Below are 14376 nucleotides of genomic sequence, written 5' to 3'. Positions count from 1 at the left end.
CAATGTCTTCCAGTTCCTCCTTTTCAGGCAAAGGTGTTCTCTCAATTCAAAGGTTGGGGTGAGCCTGGATCCTGCCACAACTGCCAGTAAAGCATTTCTGCTAAATAAACACAGGTTATCCTGTCACTACCAATCATGGACAGGAAGGATGAGCAACCCACCCATGTAACCCCTGTAAAGCTGCCTCTAATATCCGTGGAGCTGCTCTCCTTTGGCAAACTCCACTGCCAGCAACACTGACTGGTTATGAACACATTTCTGAATGCAAAGTAACAGCTCTCTGTGTTAAATGCCTCTCCCCTTCCTTCACCTGCTTTTGTTTGATCTGCTGTTTTAAAAACAAGACATGCAGACTCACATATCTCATATACTCAGAGGGTGTTTCTCATTGTATGTAGAAGGGTGGGAGAGACCAGAAGTAATACTGAAATCATTCATGAGCTTAGAGTTGTTCTAAAGTTCTAACTTGCACCAAATCAGGAAACATTAGTGGTTTCTAGACAGCAAAAAATGTTTGGGTGCTTCTCTATGAGCAGCAGAGAGCTGTGTCACCAGAAAGCTGTGTGTCACTGCTTCACGCTCTGCCTTTCACCGCCCTCCCAGCTTTGCCTCATGCAGGGTAGTGAGGGCATCCAAAAACCAAACCCAAATTCTCACCTGAAGAAAGCATTTCAGTCCTGAGCAGACTGTGCTGTGAGCCTACAGGGAAACCCAACACTTGGACACCAGTCATTTTGGGGAGTACTTCATGTACTTCAGCTGGAAGAGCGGCTCTCTGCTGATGCCCATCTCACCTATCCATCTCTATCACAACACATACCAATTGTCCAATGCTACCTTAAAGGAGCAAGTAGACTAATCCAGGTCTTAAAATCTCCCTTTTGGCTGTGAAGCAAGTGTGTAGGACCAAGAGAGAGTAAATGGTGCAACTTTGCTGGCTCCACTGGTATCTGCTGCTTGAGTGTGTAGTCCTGCACATTAAAACTGTTCTCTACAGTGAATGCACATCAAGCACCTAGATCTTTAGAATTCACTTCCATTCTTATCTGGTTGTATCACATCCCAGTTTTGGAAGTGTGACTCATTTGCAATGCAAAAGGCACCAGTTCCTCCAGGAAATAATGCACTGAACAGACATACACCTTCATGCACCAGACCTTTCTGTCTCTGCTTGCCCTCCCCTGTCCGTTTTGTGACACACTGGTGGTCACAACAGGCTCTCCCTGGGGAAAACGGGGGTGACAGGCTGTATGTGTCCCATTGCTTGCCAGTTTGTGGGGGAAATTTGATGGTTTAAGAGAATGGACAAGGAGAAATACCAAAACATGAGAAATTAGGTCACTGAAACGTCAGCAGCTCTAATGTAATTATAAATGAATTTATTAAGCACACGTTTAGACAACAGATAGCTGACTGTTAGCCCAGACAGACACACCACACACTTGTCCTGTGAGGAATTCCAGAGAGAACTGCCTTTGGGAAAATAAATACATAACTATTCAGAAGCTGTAAAACCAATCTGTTGTACGTCAAAGCTCAGCTATGGCAATCAAGAGCACTGACAAATCATTACTATGGAATAATTGTGTTATATTTAGTAATAGTCGTAGTAGTTGTCCTCTTGATCTTTGTTCATGTCAGAAAGCAGAAGTATCAAAGGTAAGAGGCCTTGTTCATCTATTAGAAGGGGCATAGTCCTGAGCTGCCTCATTGTTTAACTCTTAAGTTGCCTGTAATCAAGGGGCAATCATGCTGCAAGAAGACACACATTAAAGTAGCACAAAGTGTCTTTTATAGCTCTTCACATGTGTCAGATGGATCCTTTCTTTCTGTATATTTTTTCAACCCTAGTCCTTCCTAGATTCCTATACATTTTGGTATAGGAAAATTTGTTTCATCCACTGTATATTACATACACAAGTAGAAATGTATGTTATAATTAGGTAAAAGTTAAAAAAAACCCTCCAGAAAGTCTAAACCAAAGTGCTACACATACAGAGTCACCCAAAATGATGAGAGGTAGATGCACTTTGACATCTTTTCAGGTGTTTCCCAAGATGGCTGTCAGGACACACTATAGATGCATCTGATGGTCTGACATGCAAATCTGAAGTGGGAAGGACTGTTAAATCGTGTGCTTTATATCTTTTACCTAGTTTCAAAAGTCTTTTACCTAGTCTCATGGCAATGTTGTGAGCAATCCTTTTGCACTGCTTACTTCCTTAAAAGATACCAAGGTCACACAGAAGACAGAACAATTTGCAGTAGTATTGAGAACAGAACTGAGGCACTGTTAACTGTTCTTCTCTTGCAAATGAACAGAGCCTTGGGATTTAATCGATCTCCCCTATGTTCCCGCCAGAGCCTTACTGGACAAGAAGCAGACATAGAACACAATTCTTTACTACACCACAGTATAAAGTAGACTAAAGTTTCAGGATGTAGCAACAAGTTCTAGACTCACCATTTCTCTGCAACCAGTACTCATTCCATCCAGGGCAGCTGTCTAGGGAGTGTCTGTGACACCACTGTCAAGGGTGAGAGACACTTTACCATGGGGTGAGCTACTCTTTGTGGATGCTTGTCTCTTTTCATAGCTCTTGGGGGAACCAGATGGTGGGTCCAAACCGCCCACCTAACTTTTGGCAGAGTAGATGAATCCCACCTTAATCCAGTCCACTTGCTGTCACAGCTGAGTGCTGTACTCCTCTGGAGCAATTTGTCTCAGGTGAACATACCTGCCATTCCTCCAGACACTCTTCCACATCACGCCTCTTCCCAGCAGCCTGTGCCACACCTTGTGTTTCTCTGGATTCAAGGTGCCCTCCTTCTTCCTCTGAGACACTCAGCTGTACACTCTTCACAGGTCCTCATGGCACTTACTGAGGTAGGACTGAGGACAGTCTTGTTTCTGTAGTTCCCAGTGTCAGGACAAAGAGTAAGGGGCACAAGCTGGAACACAGGAGGTTTCTCTGGAACATGAGGAGAAACTTCTCTCCTGTGAGGCTACGCAAGTGGTGTGGAGTCTCCTTCTCTGGAGGTTTCCAAACCCACCTGGACACATTCCTGTGTCCCTCGACCTAGGGGAACCTGTTTGGGCAGGGATGGGAGTGGATGATCTCTGCAGGTCCCTCCCAACCCTGACCATTCTGTGATTGTGAGGACTGATCTTACTGTGCTCAGGTCCAGTCCCTTGCCTTTGCAAACAGCCCTGCTGCACCAACCTCTCGTGAGGTTTCCCTCTGCTCAGACATGCCACTCGCACACACAGTCACACAACTTCACCACTTCTCTTGCAATTCCAGTGGGGTGAAAAATTAAACTGAGGAAAAAAAATTAAAATTAAACCCAGTTTCTTAATGCTACCGAAACAAACATCTCAGAACACAACTTGTATTTCAGCTGAGCACAACCAACAGAGCATACCCCTTTCTTCTTTGCATTCTTCTTATCATTTTAGTCCCTTACAACCCAAGTACCATCAGCACAACAAGAGAATTATAACATTTCTAGATTAGATTTCTAATTATCAGTAAAGCCACCTAAAAGTACCTCTTTACAGGGAAAGCTAAAGACAATTTAGAAAAGCTGAGACATGGCAATATTCATCAATTTATTGTATCCTTTTATAATACTGACTAGAACGCCAGATTTAACAACGTTGGATGCAGGTATAAAAATAATCCAATCCTTAAAAATGATATTTTGCTACTACAGTACTGTATAATTAGTGGAGGCTGAAAATATGATACACCTTTAAATAATACTGGTTTGGAGAACGCCCTTAGAACCCCATCGACTTGGAAGCAAACATTGAGAGATACAGGGAAGGAAACGGGGCAATGTCAGGAACATAAACCAGGTTTACATTCAGGTTGATAAAAGGAGCACAAACAAATGCTGAAAATTTACCTTTTGAAACGGAGCTCACAAAAGCGATGCTTTACTACTGCCATTCTGAAAGCTGCTCAAATAAACCATTATGATTTTACACACCAACTTTGACCTTCTGTCAGGGGAAAGTCTTGTATAATTTAACAGGCTTAACGTAAACCCATCCAAGCAGATTTTATTGGAGACCTTCTATATCAAGTGAATTCTATGGCACTGTTCAAGAGAAGTGATCAGTCTTTACTGTGTTCCACGGGACTTTTCCATGTAGGATTTTGCAGAGCTGGGGGCTGCCTGCTGCAGTCATTAACCAAAGTCATTAACCCATCTCTTATGGCATTTTACCAGAACCTGAATCCAGGGATTCAGCATTTACATACTACTTTCAAGGCACACCAGACCCTTTCTCTATGTTTTCCCTTAACAAGGACATTACACACATACAACCTGGACACAGAAGAGGTGTCATCCCACCTTAAAGGTTTTGTTTCTTTTGTTGTTTTTTACCCCTTCATGGATTTCTGTCCTACTTTTCATTTTCAGCACTTCAAGGGAACAAACAACTAAATACAGATTGCAAAGCTCCCAAAATCTCACAAACACACAGCACACACTCCTTTTGAAACTGAGAGATCATGCTTCATTTCTGAAGGGACAAGTAAGAGTGAAGACTAGTTCTTATCTGTGACTAGAAGATCTTACATGATAGGAAACCAGCTGGATGATCAGTAAAATAACTCTATAAAACTCACATTCATTCTCTTCTCAGGAAGGTGTTTCAGATCTTGAACCTGTTTTGTTCAATCCCACATAATACAAGCCCTGCTGCAGTAATGAGTACATCTTTTAAAAATAAATACACAGGGACAGGCAGCAACAATATCACAGAAAGAGGCAGAATACAGCCAAGGGAAGGCATGCACAGGTGACCCTGGTGATGGAATAATTCAGGCCTAAAGAAAATATCTTCATTAAAGCCCATGAAAGAGTTACTCTGGTCACTTTAATGGATGCTGGGTTGGATCCTTTGTGTGTAAAGAGGAAAAACATTAGTCAGCATAGGAAGAGTATTTAAGTGAAATGCATCCACTCTGGTGAATTTAAGGAAGCAAACTAAAGATTAAGCATCACTGTGAGGAAAGGAGAGGTGTGACTGCATTGGGAACGGATGTGGGCATCAACCAGCATTAGAGACAAGTCACGGGGATGCACTCAGATACTGCAGCAGTGTCCAAAGCCACTTTGCTGCTTACTCAGCTACTGGCACACAACTTTTACAAGGACTGCTAGGAAGAATTTCACAGTGACAAACACCTCTCTCTTACTGTAAATAATTGCTATTTTTAAAGCCTTTTACTACCGTTAAACATGGAGGTAAATACGTCCCAGAAGGCCGGTCACGAGGTGTGACTCACTATATGGCCGTGATAGTGGGACTTGCTACAGCAAATGCTACAAAAGCAATGAGATTTATGAGGAGGGCAAAGGGCAGCAAAATGCCCCTGACTTGCCTCACTGAGCCCAATTCAGTGCCATGAGTATGCCAAGAGTATCCAAACGGCCCCTGATTTCTCCAGTGCAGCTGGAAAGGCTGGCTGGCAAAGACATAGGAAGGCTGCATGTATGAGTCTCCCTTTGGAATCATCCCTCAAATCTGCAGTTTGCTGCTCTGTTCACTGAGGCTGCCTTTCACAGGCTGGCTGCCAGAGGTATATCTGTGGGTGAGGGGCTTTTGTTGGCACCACTGGCAGAGCACCATAGCAGCAAATGTCTGCCTCCCACATCTTTTCCTGTCAAGCATCAGAATTAGCATTTTTTTTCCCAAAGTTAATAAAAAATACACCTACACAACTGCCTGTGGCCCTTGCTGACTGCTCCCCTAACTTTCCATGGCAGTCAGGAGCAACACTAAGTTTCTGTGCAGCACTGGTGTAGCTTCTCTTCCTTTCCCCACATCTGTCTGAACCACTTGCATCCTCCTCACAAGCAACATGCTACTTCTATCTTATCTTCTTGGACAGCAGAGAGCAATTCTGCTTGGCAAAACACATCCAGTATGCTCAAAATTTGTAATGTGGGGGTAGCTAGAAGTAACCTAAATAGTCTGAGAAATAAGCTGCAGTTATTTAAACATCCAATGGGGAGTTAGGGACTGAACAGAGAGGCATCCACGCTTGAATGTGGGCTGGGATGTGGTAGTAAATGAACTGTCATAAATTGTGTCAAAACACACTGCACTACACTCACCTCTTGTGCCTTGGTGTAGCTGGAAGCCAGTGGGGCTTGGGTGAAGACGGAAGCATTGCAGCCCTGGGAGTGGCTGGGCTGAACCACCCCAGGCTGTATCTGCCAGCTCTGTAAAGACTTCCCGGATCACCATAAGGGAAAGCACCTGCGCTCACCCCGGCACTGACACCTGCTCAAATCCTCTCCTGCCTGCTGAGTGGGGCCTCCCAGGACACCCCAGAGAAGGTGCTGCAGGTCAGGAGAGATCCTTTTCCTCCTCCTGTGCACTATGCATTGGCTACATGACCCTTTCCTTACCAAAGCTAAAAGGAAGCTCAGGCTGCAATGGATACAGTCACATAAGAAGCTTCCCAGTGTCTGCCTGCTCTGGTACAGAGAACATTTCAGTGCAATACAATTCTCTCTTTTGGACAAGGCCAAGTTTTGCAGTCATCACTCAGAAAATCCTGCTGAGTCTGCTGAGAGCCTTTCACTCCACATACAGCACTAAGAAGAATTTGAAGATCAGTAAGAAATGAAAATTAAGTACTTGCAAACTTTTGTGTGACCTCAGTTAGGAACAGTCCTGTCTCATTTCCTCTCCAACCCCTTGCCATTTGCTGTGACACACAGGCCAGGAGTTTTGTTCATATAGTCCATTCTAATCTTTATACAGAATTGTTCTGCATCTGGGAGTTGATTTTCCTACTTTGTCCTTTGTAATTGGCACATGCAGGAACATTTCCTCATCTTTGAATTAATCAAGTAAGTAAACATATTTTCCTACAAGCACGTGTCTAAACTCTTCCCTATCTGACAAAGTGCTGGCACGTGGTTAAATCCTACTATCATTGCTGAGACACTCTTCCTTTTTGCTAAGTTGCTTTAGAAAAGAGGAGCAGAGCCCAGTGCTTGTTTATACACTTTGGATTTAGATTTAGCATGAATCCCAGCTTCCTCCTTTCTTTTTTAACAGAGACAAACCCCTCCTCCATACTATGGGAAAAACAATCCTTCCTGTCCTAGGCACTCTCAAAACCAGAGGCAACTCACTTGCACAGAAACAGCCCTGCCAATGTCCTCTTTGAAGGACCACACAGCACTGCAAGGTCAAGCCCTTTGCTCACATCATCCAATGGATCCTGGGGAATTAAAATATCATTTGCTAAGGAAAGAGAGAAGAATACCATCCATGGACTGGAAACACCAATCAGCATGGCAGAACACAGCTAGTTGTTGTGCTTTACCTCTCATGCTATCTTGGATACTGTAATTTGAGTTTTCCTTAAAATACAGCTCATTGGGCAGCTGGGCTTCTCATAAGCATCCATTCATTTCCTCCCTACGGTTCAGATAAGCTGCTTACTACTAGCTGTGAGGTTGAACATGGATCAGACAGGCGTGAAGGTGCATGCATTGTCACCATAAAGCCATGTAAGGATACTGCTCTAGGCATCCATAAAGATCTGTGTTTCTGTAAGCCCACACTGCTGTTTCTACACAGCAGATAAGGAGTGAGACACAGAAAGACACTGTGTTGTGTGCTGTGGCTCATACCCCAAACTGTGTCTTCTCAGGAAAGTTTGTGGTGCCTTTCCTGCCTTGCAGGTTTGAGAAAATGGAAGTAAATGTGAGCCAGGACCAGAAACCTTCTAGCCCATACAGCTGATATGACTGCCTTGTCCTAAATCCCCTTCCTCTGGGCAGCTGTTGCTCACTCTTGATGATGAACACAACAGCCTTTGAAGCGCTGGGAAAGGACCTGGGGACTCACAGCATCTGTAGGACACAAGTACTACTACCTGCTCCTTGATGGAGGGCTCCTCATACCCCCAGGCTTACCTCTGGAGACCAAACACACAACACACCAGCATCCAAACTGCTGTTCTCACTTGGGGTTAGGAACTTTGGGGGATGCATCCTATGATCCTTAGTGCTTCAGTGAGCTGAGTTACCTTATGGGACTTACTTGTAGGCACTGTGTCTTTACAGGCACCGCCAGGGAGAACTGAGTATCAGAGGGTATGTGCCACTCAGTGAAACTACCTTATGTATGCACCACAGAGATAGTGGGTTAATGCCTAAGGAATTGTGCTGTTTTTTATCCTCACACAAGCAGGCACCTTGAATTAAAAGCAAGGTCACATTCAGGGGAAGGATCCATATCTGGGCCCTGTGTCCGAATGGGGTTTGGATGACTCAGGTTAACACTGCAGCATAGATAAGCAATGGATGTACTTCACTAATAAGCTCTCTTTTGACACCCAGCTCAGGTCAGAATACAGCCCATGAGCTTTCATCTGATCTTTGGTTAGAAATGTACTAACTTACATTTTGCTGAGGTGATTAATACGAATTATCACAGCTAAGTGAGGAAACCTGCCTGGTCTGAATCACTCAAAACTAGGCTGGAAGAAAGAAAAACACTTCAACAGAAGTGATCTTGGCTCCACTAGAACTGAAAGTATCATGTTTTTTCTCTTCCTTAAACACAACCGAAAGCCTCCACAGCTCCTACAGAAATCAAGGTGAGTTGTGGAGGCTTCAAAACTATGCCCCACCTGCAGTGCACAGAATTCAGCCCAGACAGAGCTACAGCCTTATTGTTCCTTCCCAGATTCCTCACAATGAGCATGCTGAGCTCCCAGCACATCTTTTTCTTCCCTGTCAGGAATTATTTAACATCTTATTTTTGTTTCTATGGGTACTTAAATCCCTGCAGGTAAACAGCCCCATAAGATCCTATTGGGAAGCACTGTGATGATGTGTAGTGGCATCACTTCTGAACAACACTGGTTGACAAAACAATAATGTATCAGCCTCTTCCCTATACACCAGAACTTTTCAGAGCAGCACATAGGATCAATTGTGTCTTTTTTCAGTTAAAATTGCAGTAGTGTGACCATTTTTTCTGTACTCCTTGGAGACAATCAACCCATGAATTCAGCCAACACTGCCAGGTACCAGGTTTCAGCAAGGACTCAGCCTTCTGGAGAATTTCTACCAGTAAGAAGGTGAGGGCCAGAGGACAAGCCAGCTTCCCTGTCCTGTATCAAACAGAAAGCAATGCAGCAATGTAAAAGGGAGTGGACAAACTTGCCCTACCAAAAACAGTTGCACAGTGAATCTTTGCATGAAGGTTGGCTAAGAAGACAAGCACAGTCAACAGTGAACAAGATCTGTAAACAAAACACTCCCTAGTGGTATTCAACAGAGTGCTGGGCACAGTCCATCTGCCTGTACTGATCCATGCTTGCCATGTAGCATGAAGACTGAAGCAGTAGCACAGAACAAATCCAGAGTACATGCGTTAGCTTCCACATGGGTCTTTAAGTGATGTGCACCTTGAGCCATTCCCTCCTCCTCTTCCCTCTGCTCAGCAAGTGTAACTGTTCCTCAGGGCAGCAATGCTTGGCATGAAGTTTAAAGTCCTTCCTGTTAAATGGGAAGAGTAAGATTGATGTGGACTTGAACTGCCCAGGAAATAGCTTGTACCTGGGGATCAAGAGACACAAAATTGTGTCAACCTTCCACTCCCTCTCCACTCCCTGCTAAAAATAGTCTCTTCTTCTGGTTTCATCACTAATGAAGGATGGGTTGTATTGTCCAGGGTAGATGCATGAATGTCGAGATCCAGGTAAACCAGTGTAGGGAGGATAAAGTCCATTTCTTTCCAGTTCAGGATTTCTCAGTCCAGTTGGCTGTATTGGCAGAAAAAAAAACCAACAAAAAACAAAGAGTCTTATTCTCACACTCAAATCCACATTCAGGTACAGCCCAACCACCTTTCCCAGTAGTTATTTTAGTACCTAGAAGGACAAACGTGATCGCTAATGATCTCTATAACCTAGAATGATGTTTACTGTGGGAGTTATACACTGCCTGAGGGATTATTCTGACGCAACCTAGTTTCGACATCTTGCAGATTTGAAGTTTACCTGGCTCCACCAAGTGCAGTCTAACTGCACAGTTAATTTTTAATCCAAGAGAATTTTGCTGTTCAACTCAGGAATTGAAACCACTCTTACAAAAAGGATATTGTCCCAGAGCCATCCTTAAAGGAAACACTTCTAAGAAATCAAAACTAGTCTCCTGCTTTAAGTTCTACCTAGGAGTGCCTCTCTCCCCACTAACTATAGGTTCCTGTTTCCCAACACAGCCTCTTGAATTATACATCAAAGTGAACTGACCTTCCTTTCTCTTCTCGTGCCTTACCAAAGTAAATCTCCCAAGGACAATGTAAATAACATCAAGCCACCTGGTGTGATCTGTTACAGCGCAGATCCATGCAAAGCCCTTATCATTTACTGCTTAGAGCTAAGAAAACTCTCCTTTCCAGTTGCCAGTATAATAAAGTCGTGTTAAAATGTTCAGGAAAGGCATTTTCATTTCCAAAGCTCCCATTCTTACTTCAGGCAGGAAGGAGGATTATTTCCCTTTATGCAGAGTAACTAGAAAACTTAAAATACAAACCAGGAAAAAAAAGTATGTGTCTATTCTGGAAAGCAGGAGTCCAGAATGTGTGATTTGGGTGAAATCCTGCAACCTTCACTCATATGAGTAACTCCCCTACACCTTAAGTACATCCAGTATGTTGCTGTAGTGAGAGATGATATAACAGCATCACAGCTCTGGAAACAGATATTAGTAGATGGTCCCAACCATGACAGTAGGTCTGGTCTCTTTCTGTGCCCTACACACCCTGTTCCTCCTCCACCACTTCTCCCCTGCCACTTGTTCCCTTAGAGCTGATGGGATGCTCATTCCTGCAGCAGGAAGGGGCCTGTGCCCTGGAGAAAGGAGGAGTGGAAGAGGGTTCCTCAGTGACTAGCATCTTGCCATCTTGGGGTGAAGACCCTTGGGCAGAGGAACAACCTTCCAGCATCATCAGCAAGAGTGGAAGGGAGAAAATTACCCACTGGGATCTCAAGCAGTCTGTCCAAAACCTTTAACTGTATTTCCCTGCTTCAGGATTGGGCTTTTTAGGCACCTGACAAAATGTTCCTAGGCATTTTCCTAGCACCCTTCCTAATGACATCTCTTTGTAATATTCACCATGAGCAATAGCTGGAGTCCATAGGACTCCTAGTGCTCTGCTGTCTATGGAAGTCATTTGCTCTGCTCTTTTATTTTGCAGGAAAGAGATCTGTATTTCCAAAAATAAAGAAATGTGTCTTTCCTGTGTCAGGCACAACAGGTTAACAGTTAAACTATGAATAGATACCGAATAATACACATCTGTCATCTGCAACAGGTTCTTGGTGCTTCCATTCTCCTGCATCTCGATGGTCTCTCTGCCCCACTCCTGTGCCCGGGGGTTCTTTGGATATTCAGCATATGGTGACATCTGGAAATCTCCACTCTTGAAAATGAGTTTGCTTATGTCATTTTTGTTCTTCCTGTTCATAAAAGAATAAAGGAAAGTGAGAACATGCAACTTATCCTGCTACCTTTTATGCACTTCTGACATGATCTCAGGAGATTCACTTCAAGTTAATGAACTTGTCTGGGAACAAAGATCACCTCAGAAGGGCTACAGTCCAATCTTTTTCTCTACATTCAGTTTGAACCTCTCCTGTTCCAGCTTATGCCCACTGTCTCTTGAAAATGTGTGTTCACCTGAGTCATTGAAAATGTCATGGAAATCTAGGAAGAAAGAAAAACGAAAGGGAGTCCCCATGCTATTTAAGACTCCAAGTGCTTACCTATAGCATTTCTAGGAACTATGCTAATTCCTAAGAAGGAAGATCTGCAAGGGACCAGTCTGAATGACACCAAATGCCCCTAACATGACTACCATACCTTATGAGTGACTTTTGGCAATGCTTCCAGCTCAAAGCAGAATACCCACCAGGAAGCCACATAACCTGCTAAAGGCTGAGACTCGTGAGAAGATCAGTCCATCCCTCCAGAGATCTGCACTCTGGGGCCTGGAGGGGTACTGGCCATCACACCTCCTGACTGGGGCTTGCTGGCATCCCCTTGGCTCAAAACTTAAGGGAACAAGTGCATACCTCTGTGCCAACCAAACCACTGCCATGTCTATGCTACTGAGAAATCCAGCTGCTGATTTTAATCAGAGCACTTTGAAGTCCTAGATTTGGGGGCTGGAATGGTGGGGAGAGGCTGTTACTGCAAGGCAGTCCTTTCCACGGTCTACAGATCATGAAGCAGAGCTTCCTCAGCAAACACATCTTGCCTCTAGTCCGAAGCTGCCTGCTGGTACGGGAACTGCACCTGTACATACATGTGGGCGTCTGAGAGGGAGAGGCACACAGAGTGAGAGCACATGCAGGACTTGTCCACAAAGCAAAACCAAAATAGCCTTAAATACACTTAAATACCACTTGAGCAATGACCAGCAACCCCTCCTGTTGCCTGAACTTCTCCTTTCTACTTGGCCTGCATTTTGGGAGACTGTTCCCTGGCTCTAAGTGGAAATTCTCTTTGCCTCCATCCTTAAGAAGATATGCTTGCCAGGAACATCCTGAAGAGAAATCTAGTCTAATTTTTTTAGCCTGATTGCTGAAAAAAAAAGAGAGAGATGCCCCAGATGAAAGCACAATGTAATACTTCTGTATTTCTGATGAAGTCACTTGTCAGCCATCTGGGGTTTTCACCTATGTTTCGGTCCCTCGGGGTTGATGTGTGGAGCCCTAGGTGTGGTGTAAGGACAGCAGGGAGGAGCTGGGGCTGGTGGCAGTACGTACCGGCAGCAGGTGACAATGAGGGCTATGCCCATGATGAGCAGCAGTCCCCCTCCTGCAGCCGCGATCACCACCGTGATGAGCTGATACGCTACAGGCGGGAGAGATGGAGACTCACTTACAAACAGCAATGGTTGGAAATACTGACAGAAACATAGCCACAGCCCTCATGCAAAGATAGGCTCTCATCTTCCATCCCTCTGTAAGCAATATTGCTTTAAATTTTCAAGAGAACTGGATGGAGATGTTGATCTCCTGCTGAAGGAAGAACTAGCTCTTGTTTCCCAATGGGACAGATTCCCTTCACTGGTAGATCAGGATAATACAAACAATATTTCATGCATTCACCTCCAAATATTTTGCTTCAAGAGTGCTTGCTACATGTGCTATCATAGAATCACAGAATGGTAGGGGTTGGAAGGGACCTTTAGAGATCATCCAGTCCAACCCCCTTCAAAAGCAGGTTCGCCTAGATCAGATCACACAGGAACATGTCCACACGGGTCTTGAAGACACTCTTTAAATGTCATGATCTAGTACCAAACAAACCTTCAACCTTTGCAAAATATACCACATAACAAAAGGAACACCATATACAAGAGCAGCTCAAGCACTCTACAAGCACAGAATGTGGCTAAATTTTACAGTGTAACATCTAAGGAAAGCACACTGTATATTAGCAGTAAATTATCTATCACCTCTGAGCATCCAGTAAAAGGAGATCTCCTTTCCTTAGGTGATAACATTAAGTTAACTTTGTCCAAGAAAGTCAACAAAATCATAGAATCACAGAAAGGTGGAGGTTGGAAGGGACTTTTAGAGATCATCTAGTCCAAACCCCCCTGCAGAAGCAGGTTCACCTAGATCAGGTCACACAGGAACGTGTCCAGGAAGGTTTGAAGACCTCCAAAGGACGAGGCTCCATACCCTCCCTGGGCAGCCTGTGCCAGGACTCCCTCACCTCACAGTGAAATAGATTTTCTTATGTTTAAATGGAACTTTAAAATGATTCTCAACAGAAAACTAAGAAACAGAAAACCACTGACAAGAGCAGTATGTACCTACTGCATTTTAGACAGAGGCATTTGCAATTACTTGTCTCAAATTTCCCACTTCTGAGGCTGTGGATATTAAGAAAAACGGAACCTAATACTTACGGTTTCCACAGTTGAATCCACCTAAGCCAAACGGGCATCTGGTAACAGAAAACAACAGGGACTTTCAGTGGCTTAGTTGTGCCCACAGGTCACCACAGCAATACTAAGAAGGATGGTGGGGTAGGAGAAGTGCAGAACAGTCACCATACCTCACACAGGTCTCATTTTCCAGCTTATATCCATCTTCACAGGCTAAAAACAAGAGGGAGAGAAAGGCCATGAGCACCGCGCAGTGGTGTGGGGCAGCATTTCCCAGGGCTGCTCCCCACGGCAGCCTCACCCCAGACAACCCCGGGCAGTGACCAGTTGGGCTGTGCTGCTGGCACAGCACAACACTCTGATGTGATGCAACATCTACTCTGCTTTAAGGAAAACACTGTGCACTTAAATTCACC

At 44.3% G+C, this 14376-nt stretch overlaps 1 protein-coding gene across 4 annotated transcripts in view; it reads right to left on the bottom strand.

Annotated features, from left to right (window-relative positions):
• Positions 1-3596: 3596 nt before the first annotated feature.
• HEG1 (heart development protein with EGF like domains 1) overlaps positions 3597-14376 on the bottom strand; it is a 59777-nt gene continuing 48997 nt past the window's right edge. For all 4 annotated transcript variants that reach the window (XM_062005230.1, XM_062005232.1, XM_062005231.1 and 1 more), the window contains 5 exons: positions 14131-14173; positions 13982-14019; positions 12828-12915; positions 11342-11516; positions 3597-9818 (listed from right to left, as the gene is read on the bottom strand). In XM_062005230.1, coding sequence (XP_061861214.1) covers positions 9669-9818; positions 11342-11516; positions 12828-12915; positions 13982-14019; positions 14131-14173 — 494 coding nt within the window. In that variant the 3' untranslated portion in view covers positions 3597-9668. The remainder of the gene's footprint in view (positions 9819-11341; positions 11517-12827; positions 12916-13981; positions 14020-14130; positions 14174-14376) is intronic.

The sequence above is a fragment of the Colius striatus genome, chromosome 11, assembly GCF_028858725.1.
Source record: "Colius striatus isolate bColStr4 chromosome 11, bColStr4.1.hap1, whole genome shotgun sequence".
Classification (NCBI taxonomy): Eukaryota; Metazoa; Chordata; class Aves; order Coliiformes; family Coliidae; genus Colius; species Colius striatus.
The sequence above is the reverse complement of the archived record's forward strand: the minus strand, read 5'-3'. Positions and strand labels throughout refer to the sequence as shown.